The sequence below is a fragment of the Ambystoma mexicanum genome, chromosome 6q (assembly GCF_040938575.1).
Source record: "Ambystoma mexicanum isolate Mex_15411 chromosome 6q, UKY_AmexF1_1, whole genome shotgun sequence".
NCBI lineage: Eukaryota > Metazoa > Chordata > Amphibia > Caudata > Ambystomatidae > Ambystoma > Ambystoma mexicanum.
Genome location: NC_090937.1, coordinates 768,088,947 through 768,106,612, shown reverse-complemented (window position 1 = coordinate 768,106,612; position 17,666 = coordinate 768,088,947). Strand labels below are relative to the sequence as shown.

The 17,666-nt window shown below is 43.6% G+C and overlaps 1 protein-coding gene across 2 annotated transcripts in view; it reads right to left on the bottom strand.

Annotated features, from left to right (window-relative positions):
• The window catches only part of TMEM131L (transmembrane 131 like), a 909,664-nt gene that overhangs the window by 567,683 nt on the left and 324,315 nt on the right, over positions 1-17,666 (bottom strand). For both annotated transcript variants that reach the window (XM_069631301.1, XM_069631300.1), the window contains exon 5: positions 8,342-8,465. In XM_069631301.1, coding sequence (XP_069487402.1) covers positions 8,342-8,465 — 124 coding nt within the window. The remainder of the gene's footprint in view (positions 1-8,341; positions 8,466-17,666) is intronic.

Sequence of the window (17,666 nt, the reverse complement as noted above, 5' to 3'; positions counted from 1 at the left end):
GAGTTAGGGAGCTGTTGATGATCTCCAGTTAGGGAAGGAGAGCTTCTGCGGGGAGGGTCTTGGGGATGGATGCTGTCAGAATGTCGTCAGTATATGATGTGGCTTTGAGGGTAGCCAGGGTTTCTACCAGGTCCTCTGTCGAGTGTCTTGAATGTTGTCCAGGGTGTGGAGATTGGATGGGGTTATGGTAGTCCTTCACTCCCACTCCCTCCCACTCATTCGTGCCTCACCTCCTTACAACCTGGGCAACCTGTGTACCTACTGTGTTGCAGGGTTTGCTCCAGTGAGGGTCCGCTTCCCCAACAGCAGTAACATTCTCCATGGTGTGCAGCTGTTCAATACTGGAGACTAGCGGTTTTCGCATCCCTCCCGTCTCAGCGTTCCCTCGCTGGTTGGCTCTCGGGTTGAGAGCAGAGGACCACGCCCTCCCTTGATTCCTGGATTCAGCATCTTTTTGCGGGCTCCGGCGCACATCCTGTACGTGGCCACGCCTCCAAGTACAGTCCTCTTTACACGGCTCTACCTATAAAGTCCTGGGCTCCGCTCTGCTGGGCGGATGGCGTCTCCCTCGGGCATCCACTTTCTCCTGCGCTACAGCCGGCTCTGCCCTTCACCGACTGCAGACCTCTGCATAGGGTTTCTCCTCTTCTATTTAAGGGCGTTTGGCCCTTTATTCTTACCCCAAGATGGAAAAGGGGTGAAAAACGGTGGCCGAATTAAGAACACATCATTGACATTCATGAGGAGATTGTCTTTTCTCAAACATTCTGTTTGGGTCCCAACCTTGGTGAAAGTGATCCCATGCAACATTAGCTGTGAGACCCCTTTTTGGCTAGGCTTAAAGAAAACGTTTAGTGGTTCCACTACTGTCCGTTGACAGCAGCCCCACAACAGGGAGTCAACCTCTCTCAAAGCTGAACATGGTGCCTGCCTTTTCACATTGTACCCTCTGACAAGCAGCCACCAATTTCAACAACGTGATGTAGTAACAACAATCTCCATGCCACAGTCCATCTGCTGTACCCTGCAGATGAGCATCAAACTATTGGATATAGCAGCGCAAGCAATTTAGAGACAAGGCTAATCCCAACCAAATTATGTGGCATAGGTAAGGACAGATTTATTGCTCCACTCGCTCCAACCTTGGACAACCTCAGCATCCCTTTATCACCATCACTCGAGGAATCTCCATCACCCTTATTCACCATCCCTTCCCCTCCTCTTAGTGCCCTTAGAGGCCCCTGTTCAAATTGAGGGTAGAAGCAGAATTGGTGGTTCTTTCATTCATGAGTTTTCCTGTGGGGCTGCACAGTGGTCCATGTCATTGATCAGTCGAGGTAAACGCAATGTAGCATTCTTCCAGGTAGGGGGCAGAGCTGTACCTTGTACAACACAACGGTGAGTATACGCAGATTGACACTAGTGGGAGCCTATGACTGAAGCATTTTTGTTAGTTGTTCTGACAGGATTCTCTTATGTGAGGAGAAGAGTATGAGAATGCTGAAGAAGCAGGTGCTTGATAAGGCGGTCTACAAAAATGACCCTAAACTCCAGGGGCTACCATCCTTTTAGATAGCTGGAGGGTACAAAAAGACATACAACTGCAGATCTACTCAAACCTTTTCTTGTGGCTCACTGAACAGTAGGGTGTCCCTTTCCAGAGGTGGAATGCTTCTGCGTTAGGGTGTAAAGGAGGCAGAGCCCGCCCCTCCCTAATCATGTGATTCAGTGAAGTCAACGTGAACAAGATGTTGCAGAGGAGGTAACCGCGTTAAAGAAAACATGTCCTTTAAGTGGCGCAGCCTTCCGTGTGCATTTACCAATGCGTACATTTTGGCGCTGTTGGAGATTAAGACACAAGGTGAAACCAGACAGCAGAAGCTTTTCCTCAATGCTTTGCTCACAGGTAGGCATGTCATATGGCTGTAAACAAAGACTCGGTTAGGCCAGTGGAGTGGTATTTATTAATAGAACGAAACTGATGTCTTTTGTCCCATTCAGTAACCATTAACGTGGCAAAGGAAAGTAAAAACATTACTTTTTCTGTATATTCGAATTCCTTAACATTGGCTATCAAAAATCGAGTTAAGGTAACTATGATCTGCACAAGTGTGTTAGTGACCTAATCTGAATTGAATTTGAAATCTTAGATTCGTTTTTGCGATTAGGTTGCAGATGATTGTACTTCGACAACACGAACGCTTTATGTCTTTACTGATCAGCTATCCTTAGTGATACACTGATTTTCTTCACTCCATTAACTGCTCCTGAGACTTTAATACCTTGAATGGGTTGGCAATGCTTCTTGCAGAGTAATGCATTTTTCACAAGCTTCAAGTGTGGTCTCAACACAAACCCTGGTAGGCGTGAAATAGTTTCACTTTTCGTGTCCTGACGAATGGAAGGAAGGGACGACGTGTGAAGGTTCACGTACATAGAAGCCCAGGTCTACATCCAACCTGAGTAATTGTGAATCAACGACGTTGTTGTTATGAATCAGAAATTGTTTTGTATATCTGTTTTCTCGTTATTTTATTTGAAAGCTTGAATAATTCATGTTTCAACACATTGAATTGGCCCACTGTATAATCTCAGGGCTGTGTTTTTGAACACTTGTTTTACCAATTGGTAAACGTGATGGTATGTTTTTCTACTGTTTATATGGCGGTTTTGCGACTACACAAAGGGAGTGAAATTTAGATGGCAAAAGACTTCTTTCTTGAAGTCGGTATTAACATGAACATAACCCCTGTGAGCTTTGGATACTGATTGGACTGCTATCACGGACAGAGTGATGCATTCACTGCTGTGAAGAAGAGATCAATGTCTTGTGACTTGCTTTCAAGCCACCTACCAGGTGGTTGATGTGGACAAGTATTAGGGCTGAGGATCCACCAAAATTGCCCGTATGCTTTTCCATATGCCTTTCTTTGTGGAGTGTGAGGGAGTGAGTGCTTGCTCAATGGCCAAAGGCATCCGATTCCTTATACTAGGTCCCTCCTGTCTGTCCCCAGTAGCACCTTGCAGGTGCACAGGAATGGCTTTTGAAAGACTACCATTTGGGTTTTGTTAGATTAGTGCACCACATGTGTGGAGTACGTTCTGCTGCTCGCGTGTCATGATGTGGTACGGCTCACAGGTGTTTGGATGGATGTTATGGCAGTACATTAAACTCTGACGTGTTTTGCTGAAGGATCACTCTCCTGGGAAGCAGAGAAAATTCTAGGGTCCAAAGGACTATATCCAAATTACGGGAGCAGTGGGCATGACATTTCACCACAGGCTGAAAACTATTCTTGTTCGGGTCTACTCAACACTGTCTGATAGGTGTCTGTGGTGGTCCTTCAACAGGGTTTTAGCATCACACCGTCAAGATCCCACACTTCGCCAGTACTAAGTGTAAGGCAAGGTAAAAACCCTTGGTGGGGGAAGAGTACTTTTCCATACTACAGGGATGGGGTGGGCATCACTCAACTTGGTTCAAAATCTCTTCAAATTCTCTTCAAATTCTCTTACATTCAATGAAACATTTCATTTTGCAAGCCCTCTTAAAACAGCGCAAACGGCGTTGGAATACCAAAGAGAAAGACCAGGGCATACAGTCCACAGTGAGGACTGCACTATACCTGCTACAATCAATACTGCTGGAAACGTATATTCTCAACACTTAATAAATCCAAAATGTAATTCCAGTGTTGCAATAATAACAGAAGTCAAAATCAGCCTTCTTTTATTCAAGTGTGCAGGCAGATGACAATGCATTTCTTCACGGGGAAATGTAGCCTGCATGAAATGTGGAATAAACAAAAAACACAAATAAAAACAATGAGAGACCTCATCAATCTCACATTAATGCACGCAATCCACCTAGTCCTAAACAATCCACTCTTCCTATAGTACGTATCATGGCTGATGCTTGCCACAGCATGCCACAATGATTACGCCCCTCCCACAAGTATGCAGATCCATCCACAAGGTCGCCCTCTTCTAAGTGGCACTCACACTGGCCCTTCTTGGCGCTCTCCAGATAGGGGAGCTGGTCTGGAACAGCAAAAGGGGAGGGATGAGAACCACAAAGGCGTCACCACGGACCAACATGGGCTGAACTTGATTGTCTCGAGATCGGCATCAGACCAGGAACGGGGGTCAGCATCCATATCGCATTTATTGAGGCCTGTTGGTGTCGCTATGCCTGGTACAGCTTTATGGTGAACAGAGGCCTCGTTTTAAGGATGCATTCCTAATACACAATAATGGAACCCTTTGAGCCGGTTTCTGTTTTCCGGGCAGTCTTATGGAAGGCTTTAGGGGTAGCTGCTTTAAAAGAACAACAGTTCGGCACCCAGTCCTTCAAAATAGGGGCTGCCACCTCAGCAGCCATAGCAGCATGGACGACTAAGGTATTATGAATTTGGGGAGCAGGCTTCCAAATGTTTCAAGGGATACATCAGAGTAGAAAAGGTGCGATGCCTGCTTGTTTGTTTTCGGTTTTGAAAAAGAAATGTGAGGAATGTTTGTTCACTCTCCTTTCCTATTGCCCCAACAGCACTCGGGAGAGCAGGACCACGAGCAGTATGGGTAGTCAGCCACTCGCAATCAGCAGGCCAGGGCAGCAAGAGGAGGACTGTCACCACAGGGCAAGGCAAATGTGGCGTATGACCAGGATTGACTGGCAGGGGAGACCAGGGATGCTGTGGGCCCAGTTGGAAGGTTAGATCTCTACCTTGCTGCAAGAAAAAGAGAAGCCAGACAGCTTGGTGATACACCTTAACATAGATGTATTTACAACAATGCCGACTAGGCCCAGGTCTTGGGCGGCAGATAAGCAGCATTTTATTGCAGTACTGGTTGTCATTTTTTTTATTTTATTTTTTAAATAAAGCTACTTTTGTTTTTCCGAGTTGGGCAAATCCACAGCACTGCAAGTGATGATTTTGAGCTGTTAGCAGTCCTGTCACCGACAGCTAAAGTCTTTGATGGCCCAACTTGCATATATGCTTGATATTTGCAAAGGCTTTATCATTAGGGTAACCTTTGTTTAGAAAAATATTTAAAAACGCATACCAAACTCAGCACGCTTTAGGTATTTCGTGATTCAGTCATACACCTTTCAGAGACATTTGATAAATATAAAACTCTTTGGTCATTCTTAACTTCCCAAAATGCTCTAATATGGCAAAACAGCCAAAATATCATTGGTTTTATTTGTGCCACTTCACATTATCTTTGGAGTTCTTTCAAATCAATACACACATACACTTTGTTAAGCAATCACTTTTATATTCAAATACACATTCATTTTTTAAACCGCTACACAAAAGAGGGTTTTCGCTTCAGAAAAGTAAAGGTTACAAATGATGCATAATTTTACAATATTAAACGCATGCCTATGCTTAAGTCAAGAACAAAGTTCCCACAGGTGGTACTAAAATGATGTTCCGAAGCAAGCACTAATTTCCCTCTCCAGCCCCACATTTCAGAGGTCTGTGGCCACCCAAAAGGAGCAAGCATGAAATAGATCAGAGAAGTTAAAATGGCGAAGAGTAAATCTGAATGTGCAAGTGCATCAAGAAACCGGTTAAGGGATACCAAAAGCCATAGAAGGGCTAGAACAAAAACTGTGTGCAAAAGGTACACACTGTTTGACAGCTGTAAAGGTGCCCTGTAAAGATATCCATTCAGCCATCTACAGAAGCTGCTCAGTGCTAAGCAGGCACATGGCATCCCTACAGGTTGCATCATATGTTTTTCATGGGATTCTGCTGCACACTCAGTACTACCAGGAGAACCAACTGCAAAGTATGTCACACAATGCATAACTGTGATGTTTATAAGTAATGTTTACATTAATACAATTTTAAATACAAGGTAGGACTTTTACTGTGAAACAGTACTTAAAACGACAGCACAACATCTATATCTATAACCACACATCTCAAAATGTTCCTATGTATTGTACAGTCCAACCAGCTCTACAGAATTCAAAAACAGATTCCAAGAACTTTCTCCAATTGTCTTTACTCTGCTGAAGTGTTTATGCCAAGGCAGAGTTTACACATTTCACTCGTGATTTTGCCATATTTTAATGGCGTTCCAGCCCAAGGGATTGTAGGTACATTGGCTGCAGCAGGTAACTTGCCTTATTTCCATGTTGCCCCTGCTAACACCAGAGCTGTAACCATGAGAAGGAGGTTCAGTTATTTTTATTCAACATTTTTATAATATGTGCCTGTACCACTTGCATATATTTCAGATATAAACTTTACCATTTGACAAGACCTAATGTAGAAATTTAGTCCTTTTTTGAGAGAAACCATATATTAGCATTGAAATCCAAATTCCTCATTCCAACCTTCTGTCCAGTTGGCAGACAACTTATGTTCTTATTGCTTCCTCTAAAAGATTGATTTGGGACTTAAATGAAAGTAGATAATTAGCCGTAACAATTACCTGTAGTGCACTTAACTGCACAACACACAGCCTTCTCCAAATCTTGGACAGCAGAGATCTAAAAGTACTCTTTCAGCTAACATAACATATTATGACAGGCTTGAATGAATAGAGAGGAAGCAATAACTTTCTAATTCCTACAACCTTGGAAACGTCCTTATGTTATTGGGACAAAATGGGGGTGAAGGGGTGTCGTTTGGATAAACGTGGACAGAATTTGTTGAAGGGGCGGAATCTAGTGAAGGAGCCGAGTCTGGCAGAGGTGGTGTAAAGTTGGGGCGGTGCATGTACTTATATGGGTCTAGGGCAGCAGAAAGTAATTATGCCACTGCACCTAGGGGGTAATGACCTCAGAACACTGGAGTGGGGAGATCTGATGGGATCCATGCTGGGATCTTTGCGAAGGATTGCGTCTGACCTTGGATAAACAGAGTTGGTATGAGCTGAACTGGTGCCCACGGCCACATGGAAAGGCGCCATGCCCCACTGTGCAGTGGAAAAATCTTGCAGAAAGGTGAACAAAGCAAAGGGGCAGATCTGCAACAGCTTTGGCGTCACCCATATTATGCATGAACTGGAACCTGGACAAATCTGATTATGCATCAGACTGTGCATTTGTCTAGTAGAGTTGGACCTGTTTTTACACAATATTTTTGGGGCATTGGAGCAGCACCAATTCTCGGGAGATGGAAAGTAGGGTAACCGCGAGGGGGTGGACACCCCCACTGCGTGGTGGGGCAGTTACACAAGCGACCAGTTTGTATATCCTCTATAGGAAGCAAGGAAAGGTTCATGGGTGGACGCCCACCTGCAACAAATGGAATAGCAACCATCTGGTATGACGAATAGAAGGGGGTGCACGAGTAAGAAAGAAAGGGTGCTTGCCCCTTATGCCAGAACTGAACCAAGGGTAACAACAAGCTTTAAGCAGAGCCTGAGAGCGGATGCAGCCACCTCTGCCCTGCCCAAAGGGACAGGGCGGGAGTAAGGGGGGGGAGATCAAAAAGTTTCATTCTGGTCAACTCAGTCATTCCTTTTCCGAAAACGTATTATTGATTGTAATATCCTAATAAAGCCTGTGGCCTTTTTCTCCAAATTGGCTTAGGAGTAAGTTGAATTACTTAGAGTGACTTGTCTGAGCGGAATTGGCTTAAATATTTGTGCAAACGGTCTGTATCGAACCCGCTATATGGATAGTGAACGAGTGTCAGGGTTATAGAGCTTGAGTGAAAAGCTTGTGCAGGCCTTTGAACTGAGCAGGATAAATCTGTTGTACAATTCTTGGCTAAACACTAGACCTTAGTTGTGCGTGCCAGCTGCACAGTGCACTTGCAGTGATTTAGTTACGCCACTATGGCTTATCGGTGATGGAAATGAAAGTTTGAAACAGAACAGCACAGCAATTCAAAATGTTACGTCATAAAGGAGTTCATTGAAAGCACATAGAAAACCAGCATTTGCCGGATCTGCAACTACTTACATTTCCTACATCCTACGAATAAGGTGTAAACTGCTACTGGACCTGGCCCTGTAAGCTGCTGCTGAACGTGACTCTAAAGAGATTTGATTTTGGCTGCTGTTATGTACTCCACGGATAGTTGCTTCTTGGCCTCAGGCGACCTGGCGCACGAATAAGAAAGCATTCGATGCAACCACTCCACCAGCACCATAACGGTCACGTTTCACAATCTTTCAAGGGAAAAGCATAACAAATTCTCTCGCAGTACAACGGAGATGCGCTGGGTGGGCGTGTGCCAAAGGCTTGCCGTGAGGAGGGCTTGGATCCGGCTCAAGAGGACGATAAGCAGCAGTAGCAAGGCTGTCAAGCCAGACAGTCCAGTGTGCTGGCCCTCGGCCACGGCATAGTTTCCAAAAGAACATCAACACTCACCCTGTTCTGAAAGGGAGACACGTGGAAATGCCTGCAGGCTGTAAACACCGAGTCCACGAAGACGTCTGTGTCCCTACTAGGGTTGTACGCGTGTAGCGTTCTCGCTCGGGGCATTCCCAATTGCCTGAGTAAAAAAAAACAAAAAAACGAAGACATTTTAACTAAAAATGCTGTTTCAAAGTAACTGAAAAACATTTTCCATATTGAAGGCATTCTGGTTACAACATAAAATGTTTCGTTTTTACCAACACGAACAAAACACAAGTGACTAAGTGATCCACAACCAAAAAAAACAATGCTGTACATATTATAACGTCGAAACACATTAAAAACGCACCTAAACTGCACATTCCAAGTTAAGAAAGCAAACAAAGCCTAAAAACCATGATAAGCTCGCATTGCTTCCTAAAATGCGTCTAATTTGACCAGGCGCACAACCCAGGCAGAAAGAAGCCCATTCCAAAGAAACAGAAATGGAACGGAAGTCTCGCTTTCTGGTCAATGATGTCATGTTATACGTCACGAATCAGAACATGGAGTCCAAAGCTCAGCTCCATTCGACCACTCATCTTTGGGGGGGGGGGGGTTCAGAAAAGAGTGAAAGGAGTAGCGCTTTTATTGGGTAACATTGGTTTTCAGTGCACTGGGGTAGTTATATAGAGATAAATCCTGTACAGTCTGGCTGCTCCGGCAGGTAAGGGCCCGTCAGCCGGATGTAACTGCCCACGTGAAAGGAGGGCATTTCCCATCCAGCACATGCCGCCGGCATGGGATTCATCGGCATTAGCACTGGCGAGGGAAGGTTTTCCTTTTTGCTGATTTTTAATGTCCTTCTTGAGATTCCCCTCTCCTCCCCCAAAACCATATTTACTAGGTAATTTGTTTCTTCCTAACTTTAGGCAAGCGAGGCCATTTTACACCCCACTTGTCTCTGTAACTAATAGTCTTTGGATTGCGCTGGCCTGTCCCCAAGGCTGCGTGTGCAGGGGGCCCTGCCCCAGTCTACCTTTATGTGTAGCAGCACTACAATTCCTGTGGCTAATCGTGCAGCGGAACCCTGTCCCAATTCCATTTTCAAGTGTATTCTGGTTATAGTGTGTTACTGACAAGGTAGTGACAGTACTAATGAGAGAGCTAGATATATATGCTGCACTACACTGTGCACCTTTTACTTTACCGTGGATTGTTTTGTCCACTAGAAAGCTAAAATTGCTACCTCATTGTTTATTGAGGAACCACTGTTTGCTACGTTCGTTCTGTTCAGAGATAGGACCAGCCATATTTGGCCATGACCTTTCCGTGCCATAAGTGTGCTTAGAACTGGGTGGAGAGTCTCAAGAAACACTGATCCAAATCCAGACACGAGCTGGTTCTCCATGACTGAATAATCTTCTCAGAGTACTCCTGCCAATAGGCTAGCTGGGGTTGCCACTAGGTCACATTTATGTATATATAAGGCGGTGGGGGGGATGGAGTTATTCACTAGCCAATCGCTTGGATCTGAAGCACCAGGAGGACCTTGGAAGAGACCAGGTCTGCTGCTGCAACCACCACTGGCCAAGCTAACTCCCGCAAGCGTCCCTTTAACCTAAAGGGCGCAACTGGTTCTTCATCCACTTTTAGTGCGCTAGTGTCTCTCGCAGGACCCACAGATCGTCTCCAGTCTGGACAGTCAGCACATCCTGCGAGGGGACCGTTTCAGAACATGGACACAGAGCTGTACCTGAGGTTTAATGTGCTGGGCAGAAACAATGAGGGACATATTTGTGGCACTGCCACCGTTGGTATCTCCCCATGCTGGGTTGGCTCCCAGAGATCAAGTCCTTTGCTCGCGCATCATTCCCTGCAGACCCATGCTGGGTTACCCAGTCACTGCTCACCACCCGCTGCATCATCGAGGCTCCTTTATAGTCAAAGGTCGAAGAACTCAGTTCTTTCTGTGTTGGGAATCCTGAAATCCAGCTCCAGTCATCTTAAATAACCATGGGGTTACAAGCGTAGTGAAGAACCGGTGTCAGCCAGACCCAATCCAAACCCAAACGCTCACCTATGGATGCACAAACCATGAGCCTTCTTCAGTGCAGTCATCCGTGGGAATAGTCTCGCCAAGGCCTCCAGACGTATCTTGAGCCACTGGTATCCTTCTTAAACCCTCTTAAGTAACTTTCCATTTACTTGGCTCTTGATTTAGGTGAACATTTGTTCAGTCGTGATGGTGCAACATTCTAACTATTATTTACTCCCCACTTTTAACGGCAACTGTATCTGTTTATCAGCAGTACTAAACCGTCGATTGTATGCACAATATTGGGCTTGGTATCCTTCGTAAATGACCTGTACCTAATTTATACCAGTGCCTATACCTCCCAAGAGTTGCAGCCTGACTGCTCAGTCATGTTTACCTGGGATTTAGGTCAAAACTAGCGTCAACCCCACAGGTCCATTACAGGGTGGTCTCTCTAGATGCCAGATAGAAACCTTTAAATACATCCTTTATCGTATTCTTCTGTAGGGTGGTCCTCATCAATATGCACCGTGTAAAAAGGGATTGGAAAAGTGCTCAGGATGGATCAACCAAGGTGATTTTTGCCTGCACTTAGTCACTTGAAAGGTGTGGTACACACCTTTATAAACAAAAGATTTTTGGAAAAATATGGCGCTTCTAAAACCGTTCAAATGAATGCGTGCAGACAAGAATCAAGTTGGTTAATTCATCATCAACACTGAAGAACCCACACCAGTGGTGGTACAGAGAAACCTTCAAAGCACTACAACACAGCATCCGGGGTGGCAAGAGCACAATCAGGGGAAAAACAGGCCATGGGTGCTAACAGGCTATGGGTGCCCGTAAACAGCTTGACTTTGCAAAATAACATTCAACATGGTCACCATGATAATGGAGGCAATCTATGGGTGGGAGTAGTTACACAGTAGTCAACAATGAGGGAGTGATGGCAGACTCCAATGAGTAGGTATGTGGTTGACCTTTATTTGCATTTATTTGGACATGGGTGAGTTGTGGGCTCTAGCTGGTAGCATCCAGTGGGCGTGCGCCAGAGCAACCTGCAGTGTGCACCAAAAGCAGGCTTACACCATCAGGTAAAGCCTGCGTTAGGAACAACCTGAATGGTTGCGTACACCCACACGGTTGCTAATAATTATTATCAGGGAAGAATACCTGAAGGCCCTGCATCAAGGAGACACTTGGGAGAAGTACTGATTTTATAAATGGAAAATAACTGAATGAGTAATATCTTTAGAACTCTCGAGAAAAACTAGCATCTCAAATAGACAGAGAAAGTCGGCCATGAGAAGTGTTTTCCCAATTGCAGCAGTCAGGTGATGAAGCAATCAGCGCTCCTGCTGCCTCACAAAGCCCAGAGCGAGGCGAGGGCAGGATTTTCATCCACCATTTGTGAGGAGGCTAGCCTGATAAGATGAGGAAAGTTTGAAACATTGGCAAGCAATACTCACACTCTCTTATCCAGGTGTCCGGCAGAGGAAAAGGGACTGTGAAGCAAATGGTTCCATGTCAAAATCCTGCAAACCGAAGGTCACATCCAAAAAGGCAGCCTTTTGAGCTGATTTCAAAGAACACAAAAGCTAACCCATTTGAAGCCCCCCACCTCTTTCCCCCACTTTACTCCCACAGTGGCCTCCACTTTCACCACTCCTCCCCGCCGCGAACGTTACACTCCGCTCCCAAAAACACAACCTTAGTGGGGTCTGGTACTGAGGAGGAATTTAATCATTGCGAGACAGCTCAATGACAACAAATTGGGAATGTATTGATTTGGTAGACCAAAGCGCCATTGACTTCCTGGATCTGCATATATATGTTGAACTGGGTAAGATACAAACAAGAACTTTCAGAAAACCCACTGAAGTAAATTCTATTCTGTTTGCAACTAGTTGTTATAGACAGTCAACCATCAATAATATACTGGTGGGTGAATTCTATTGGGCTAGACGGAATTGTAGTGAGAACAGTATATTTGAGCAGGAATGTAGCTTGCTCAAACAAAGATTTCAGGAAAGAGGATATTCCACAGCAAAATTCTAAATATGGATCGCAACGTTATCGTGCATTCGGTGGCTAAAGTAAAAACCAATTATAATCTTTCCTTAAATCAATATCATTACAAAACACTCTAGGGACACACGAGTTTTGTATACAATTGTACAAAAACACTGGCATCTGTTACTAATGGATGCAGATCTTCATAAGTACGTTGACACAAAGCCCAGGTTTATATACACCGGGGCTCCCACTATCAAAATCAAAATTAGTCCGTCATATCTTAAGCCTGGAGAAGGCAGAGAAGTCACTGGTAGCAAGTGGTTGAGGGCCAAGGGATTTCATTAAAGTGGTAACTGTACAATGTGCAAGTATGCCCACACGGACTGTGACTTTTTCCAGTCAGGGAGGTCCACAAGCGGACATTCAGGATTTTATTAATTGCAAGACAAAGTATGTTGTATTTGCTGTTACTTGTGTATGTAAGAAATTGAACATTGGAAGCACCATCAGGCAACTAAGGACACGTATTTGAGAACACATGCACAGCCTAGGGAACCAAGATCCACATGTACCGTTGGTGAACCATTGGCAATTGAACCATCAGTTTGAAGACAAAGCACAAATGCAATTCATTAGACTATTAAAAGTTAATATTGGAAAGAGGAGGGGAATCACAATTTATTAAGCCAACTTGAATCGAGAATGATGTGTAAATTACGGTGCACAAACATTGGTTTAAACTCGGATCATGAAATGAATGCGTTTCTTTAAAATGTACGATGGGCAATTTGAGACTACTGTATAGTGCAACTTGACCAGCATGAAAGATTTATTGATATTTATATTTGAGACAAAAATGTGTTTTATTTAAAATTATGATTGCTTGAAAAGTCACCCGACTCAATGCCTGGAATTTGTAGGCCATGAATGACGCAACTCAACATTTATGATAATTGTAGTAGGACATGGATATTCACATTTTGAGTGATCAACATCATGATGGATTAGTTAACTGACTTGCCATTTGGGGGGTGGTGGTCTTTACCCCAAATCCGATTTTCTCTCTCTATTCCTACTCCTTGCCACTACCTTCCATTCAAAGGAATCAAGTTTAATTGATGTTTGGGGTGAGTGTTGCAAGGGGGGAGCGCTATCACATTCAAATCTGATGGTGTTTTCCTGTTTTGTCATTAAAACAAAAGTGAGTGTAACGGTCCATTTCAAACTGATTGTGTTTTCCCGTTTCTCATTATAACAAAGGTGAATGTAACATCCCATTTCCACTTGGTCGCTCTAGATAGGATATGGCATTTGTGTTGCCACAATTTTGGTGGCTGCAGTTTGTCGATGATTTTCCTTTCTCATTAAATAATAAATATCGTATTGATACACCCCGAAAAAAAATAATAATAATAAAATGATGGATTAGTTAAGAAGAATATAATTAATTTGCATTAAAAGTGCTATATAGAGCAAATGCTTGGAATTGTTAAGTATGATCAGTTGTCTGGAAGATAAATGACATAGTTAGATACAGGATTATGAGACTATTTTGGAGTCAGCTTCATGCTACATTATGAGTAACAATGCAGATATGGAAGAGCAATTGCCGAAACACTGGGTACACTATTCAAATCATTAACCAATCCAAATATTTCAATAATGGAAATAGTTAAGAATAACTCAGAATAATAATATTGCAGTATGCGTTTAAATTGGGTTGCACATTGCAATATTTCTACCTTTACTAGTGTACATTGTCAGCTTTGAATCCATAATTATAAAATAATTACGACGATCTTAGTAGGAAACTGAAACCATTACTGGGCGATCGCAGGTGCAATGTTTATTTCCATTTAGGGGGAAAAGGACGTGAACTCATGCACACGTGAGGTCACTACGCATATATAAACCGGTAAAACAAAATGCTGGCTGCGAGAATACGAATCGTGGTACGCCAAGTAGGATAAACTACACCCTAACAAGGGTAGTTTAGAAATATTGAAAGATGGGTAGGTTTGGGCTAATTGGTGGGATAGCTATTTTGGGATTTGTAGCTGGAAAATGTAAAGTAACATTTGAAATTAATGAGATCGGTCATGTTCATTTGAAGAAGAGAATAATAACCTATAGTATACTATAAATCAGAGAGTAATCAATGTGACAGGATATATATGTCTTGATAGCATACACTGGAATCGGTACCCAATTGATCAGTTCTGACAGCAAAATATTTTCAGCATACAGAACTGAATGGCAATATCTATGACTGAACAGCGGGACAAGTAATTAAACTCCTAGGTGAGTTATAAATTGCAATGTATTGCTAATAAGACACATGGTGGATTGGAGCAATAAGATAGTAATATGCCTGTCTTCTAGATCCCAGTTCAGTGAATTTGACTGAACTGGCACGCCTAAAACTATAGGCTAATAATTTGAAATTCCAGTTGAGTCATAATCACTGGCATTGCACATTAAAATAATGAAACATTTTATCTGGCTTATAATTGTGACGCATAGACACACTAGGGTGACATTAACCTAGTGCATGTCATAACGGTGTGGTGGGGGCTGCTCTTGCTATGATGTATGAGGTATTTGAGAGGTCCTAAGAAACTAATTTGTGATCCGACACTAAAAGAGGTTTTAAGTGCATAGGAATGTAAAAATAACATGATTGAAATTAACTAACATTTATTGTTTTCTCTGTTTCGTGTTTTTTACATTTACATTGTGGAATTGGTTAATTGATTTTTGATTCTATGACAAGACAGGAGGCTCGCATTATGCTTATTCTTTCTTTTAATACTGGCATCTCAGCACTTTAACACTCTCAACTTATTTTTAACATTTTTCTTGGTATAACATTAGAAAAATGTAAATAGTAAGTTCAAGTTTAACACCTCCTAAAAATCCAATACGAGTGTCTCGAACCACGACTCCCATGATCCTCCTGCTTCCAGTAGTCTTGACATCTATATGTCCACCTATCAGCACCCAGCATGAGGTATAAACACTGAACCCAATGTCCTTTCCTCTTTCTTTTGGCTGCCATTTCAAGATAAGTTCTAATTATGTTTTTATGCCCTCACCGAGAGTGGCGATATATATGGCCCAGCATATTAGAAAGCCGCTGGACAGGGAAGTTCGATCACACATGAGGGCAGAATGTCCAAGACCAGAACTTCCAGGAAAGCTTGCGGAGACGCCGGATCTTGATATATATAGATATGTATAGAGAATTAATCTTGAGAAAGACCTAGGGGCCGAAACATGTGTTGACTACATTATCCGAGGGCATGATTTTAAAGGAATGGTTCGGTCAAAAGTTTTTATTGCCCCTACGGGTCGGCCATGTGTTTTTAAGCCTAAGTCGCTCGATTTTAGAAAAATTTCCTATGGACCTTACCTGAGTTTTCGTTCATTAAACACACGCGAAAACAGGCACCAGGGAGCTGCCATTTTGTGATAATCCTATCATTTCCCCCATCGCCCTGGCTGACCTGCTTTTGCGGCACTAAATCATATCTCTCGCCTCTGAGCCTGTCATCAGCAGACGCCTACCGCCCATTTCACAACGCCAAAGCACGTCTCGTGTCAACAATCGCTGCGCTTCAGCTAATGACGTGTCGCCATGGAAATGGCAGGACGCCTCTTTCCTCAATAAGTATAAACAGACCGTTTCACAACACAGCAGCAGATTTTCGATTCCATTCCTCTCTGTGTTACTTTGAGTATTCTGTGACTCGTTTCTGTGCTCTGGTCTACCTTTGTTGCTTGTAGCCCGTGTGGACAGATACCAGTACCACCGCTATCAATTATTTTAGTTTGTGCAACACACAATGGATATAATAATGCCCTACATGCACGAGCCCGAGTATACCGAGGAGGAACTACTGGAAAGGGAAACACACGAAAACGATGGGGCTTCGGACAGCAGTTGGCAGGACGAATCAACGGATGAAGACACTGGACCTAGTCGCATGGACGGTGTTTCCACCTGGTGCACATGCAATCGGTGCAAGCTAATGCCGACCGAGGAGGAGAACTGCTGCTGCTGTGAAAACTCGGGATGCGTGGCCTACATTTCGGAAGGCGAGCCACGACAGCAATGCATCACCGAGCTGCCAGACTTCAGGGCAGCCTGCCTCACACGGTCCATGTTGAGGATAATGATGGTGCTTATGCACTAACTTCGCGCAACTGTTCATCCTTGTAATCCGAGTAACAAGTACGTATAACTCTGCTTGTCATGCCACTCCCATTTCATGGTCTTCTACTATATCCAAAATTACATATACATATCATGTTAACGCATGAAAGTCTTTCAATAGTGTGCAGTGTCTAAATAGCATTTGTCCGAGCAGAATGCCATTAGTTACAAGAATTGTCATCGACAACAAACGTTTATTAAACTTATCTTGGTCATTTAAAAACAGTTTGTTTCATTCCTTTTCACAGGTGGTACAGGCTGGTGGCCTATCGTTCCTTTACATGGTGGCTTCACGGGAGGCTTGGACACCGCGTTCGAAGAGTGATACCCGCCTGTGCTGTTCGTGCCATAAGAGAAACGTTCCCGAGTGACAGCGGTCAGTACAGGGGATTTTCTCTCGCTGTGCTGCAACCTGAACTGTACAATGTGTAAACTTTTGTATTTTTGTGTCGTCAAAATAAGCTACAAAATAAAACACCACATATATTTTAACAACGGTTGTTTCGATTTTTTAAATCAATCAAGTGTGTCTCCATTCAAGGATGGACGTCAGACACCTGTGCTCGGAATGGGTGAAGTTCAGGTCGCTGTGAAGCGGGGTGGTCACTATCTAAGCTAACATAATATATTATCAATAATGCATGCACTAAATAACACTTGTTCAAAGTCTTTCAGTCGGTTATGTCCCTATAAAAGTCACACATATATATCAATACTATCAATTAACATTGGATTATACAGGCCTTAGGTCAAGGGTCTTGACCACTATAATACAGTGTTTGAAGTGTGGGTCTGTGCTCACAAGAATCTCCGATATGTGGCATTTGTTATTGATAGGCAACGATATACTGCAGTAGGGGTCTAATGTAAGTTGGGGATCTGCTAGGTGGCGTGGTCAGTGGTCTGGCACATGAAGAGAATACCTTGCAGGGACACAGGGTCAGAATGGCAGTAACTTTGCACTGGTGAGGGTGCGTGGGCAAGGACACGTTTGTGGAGATGAACGAGCCATGTGCTTGGTTCAGGCCGGTTCACATGCAGAACCGTGATCTCAGAGAGTGATGTGTTACATTTATTAGCTGTTCCAA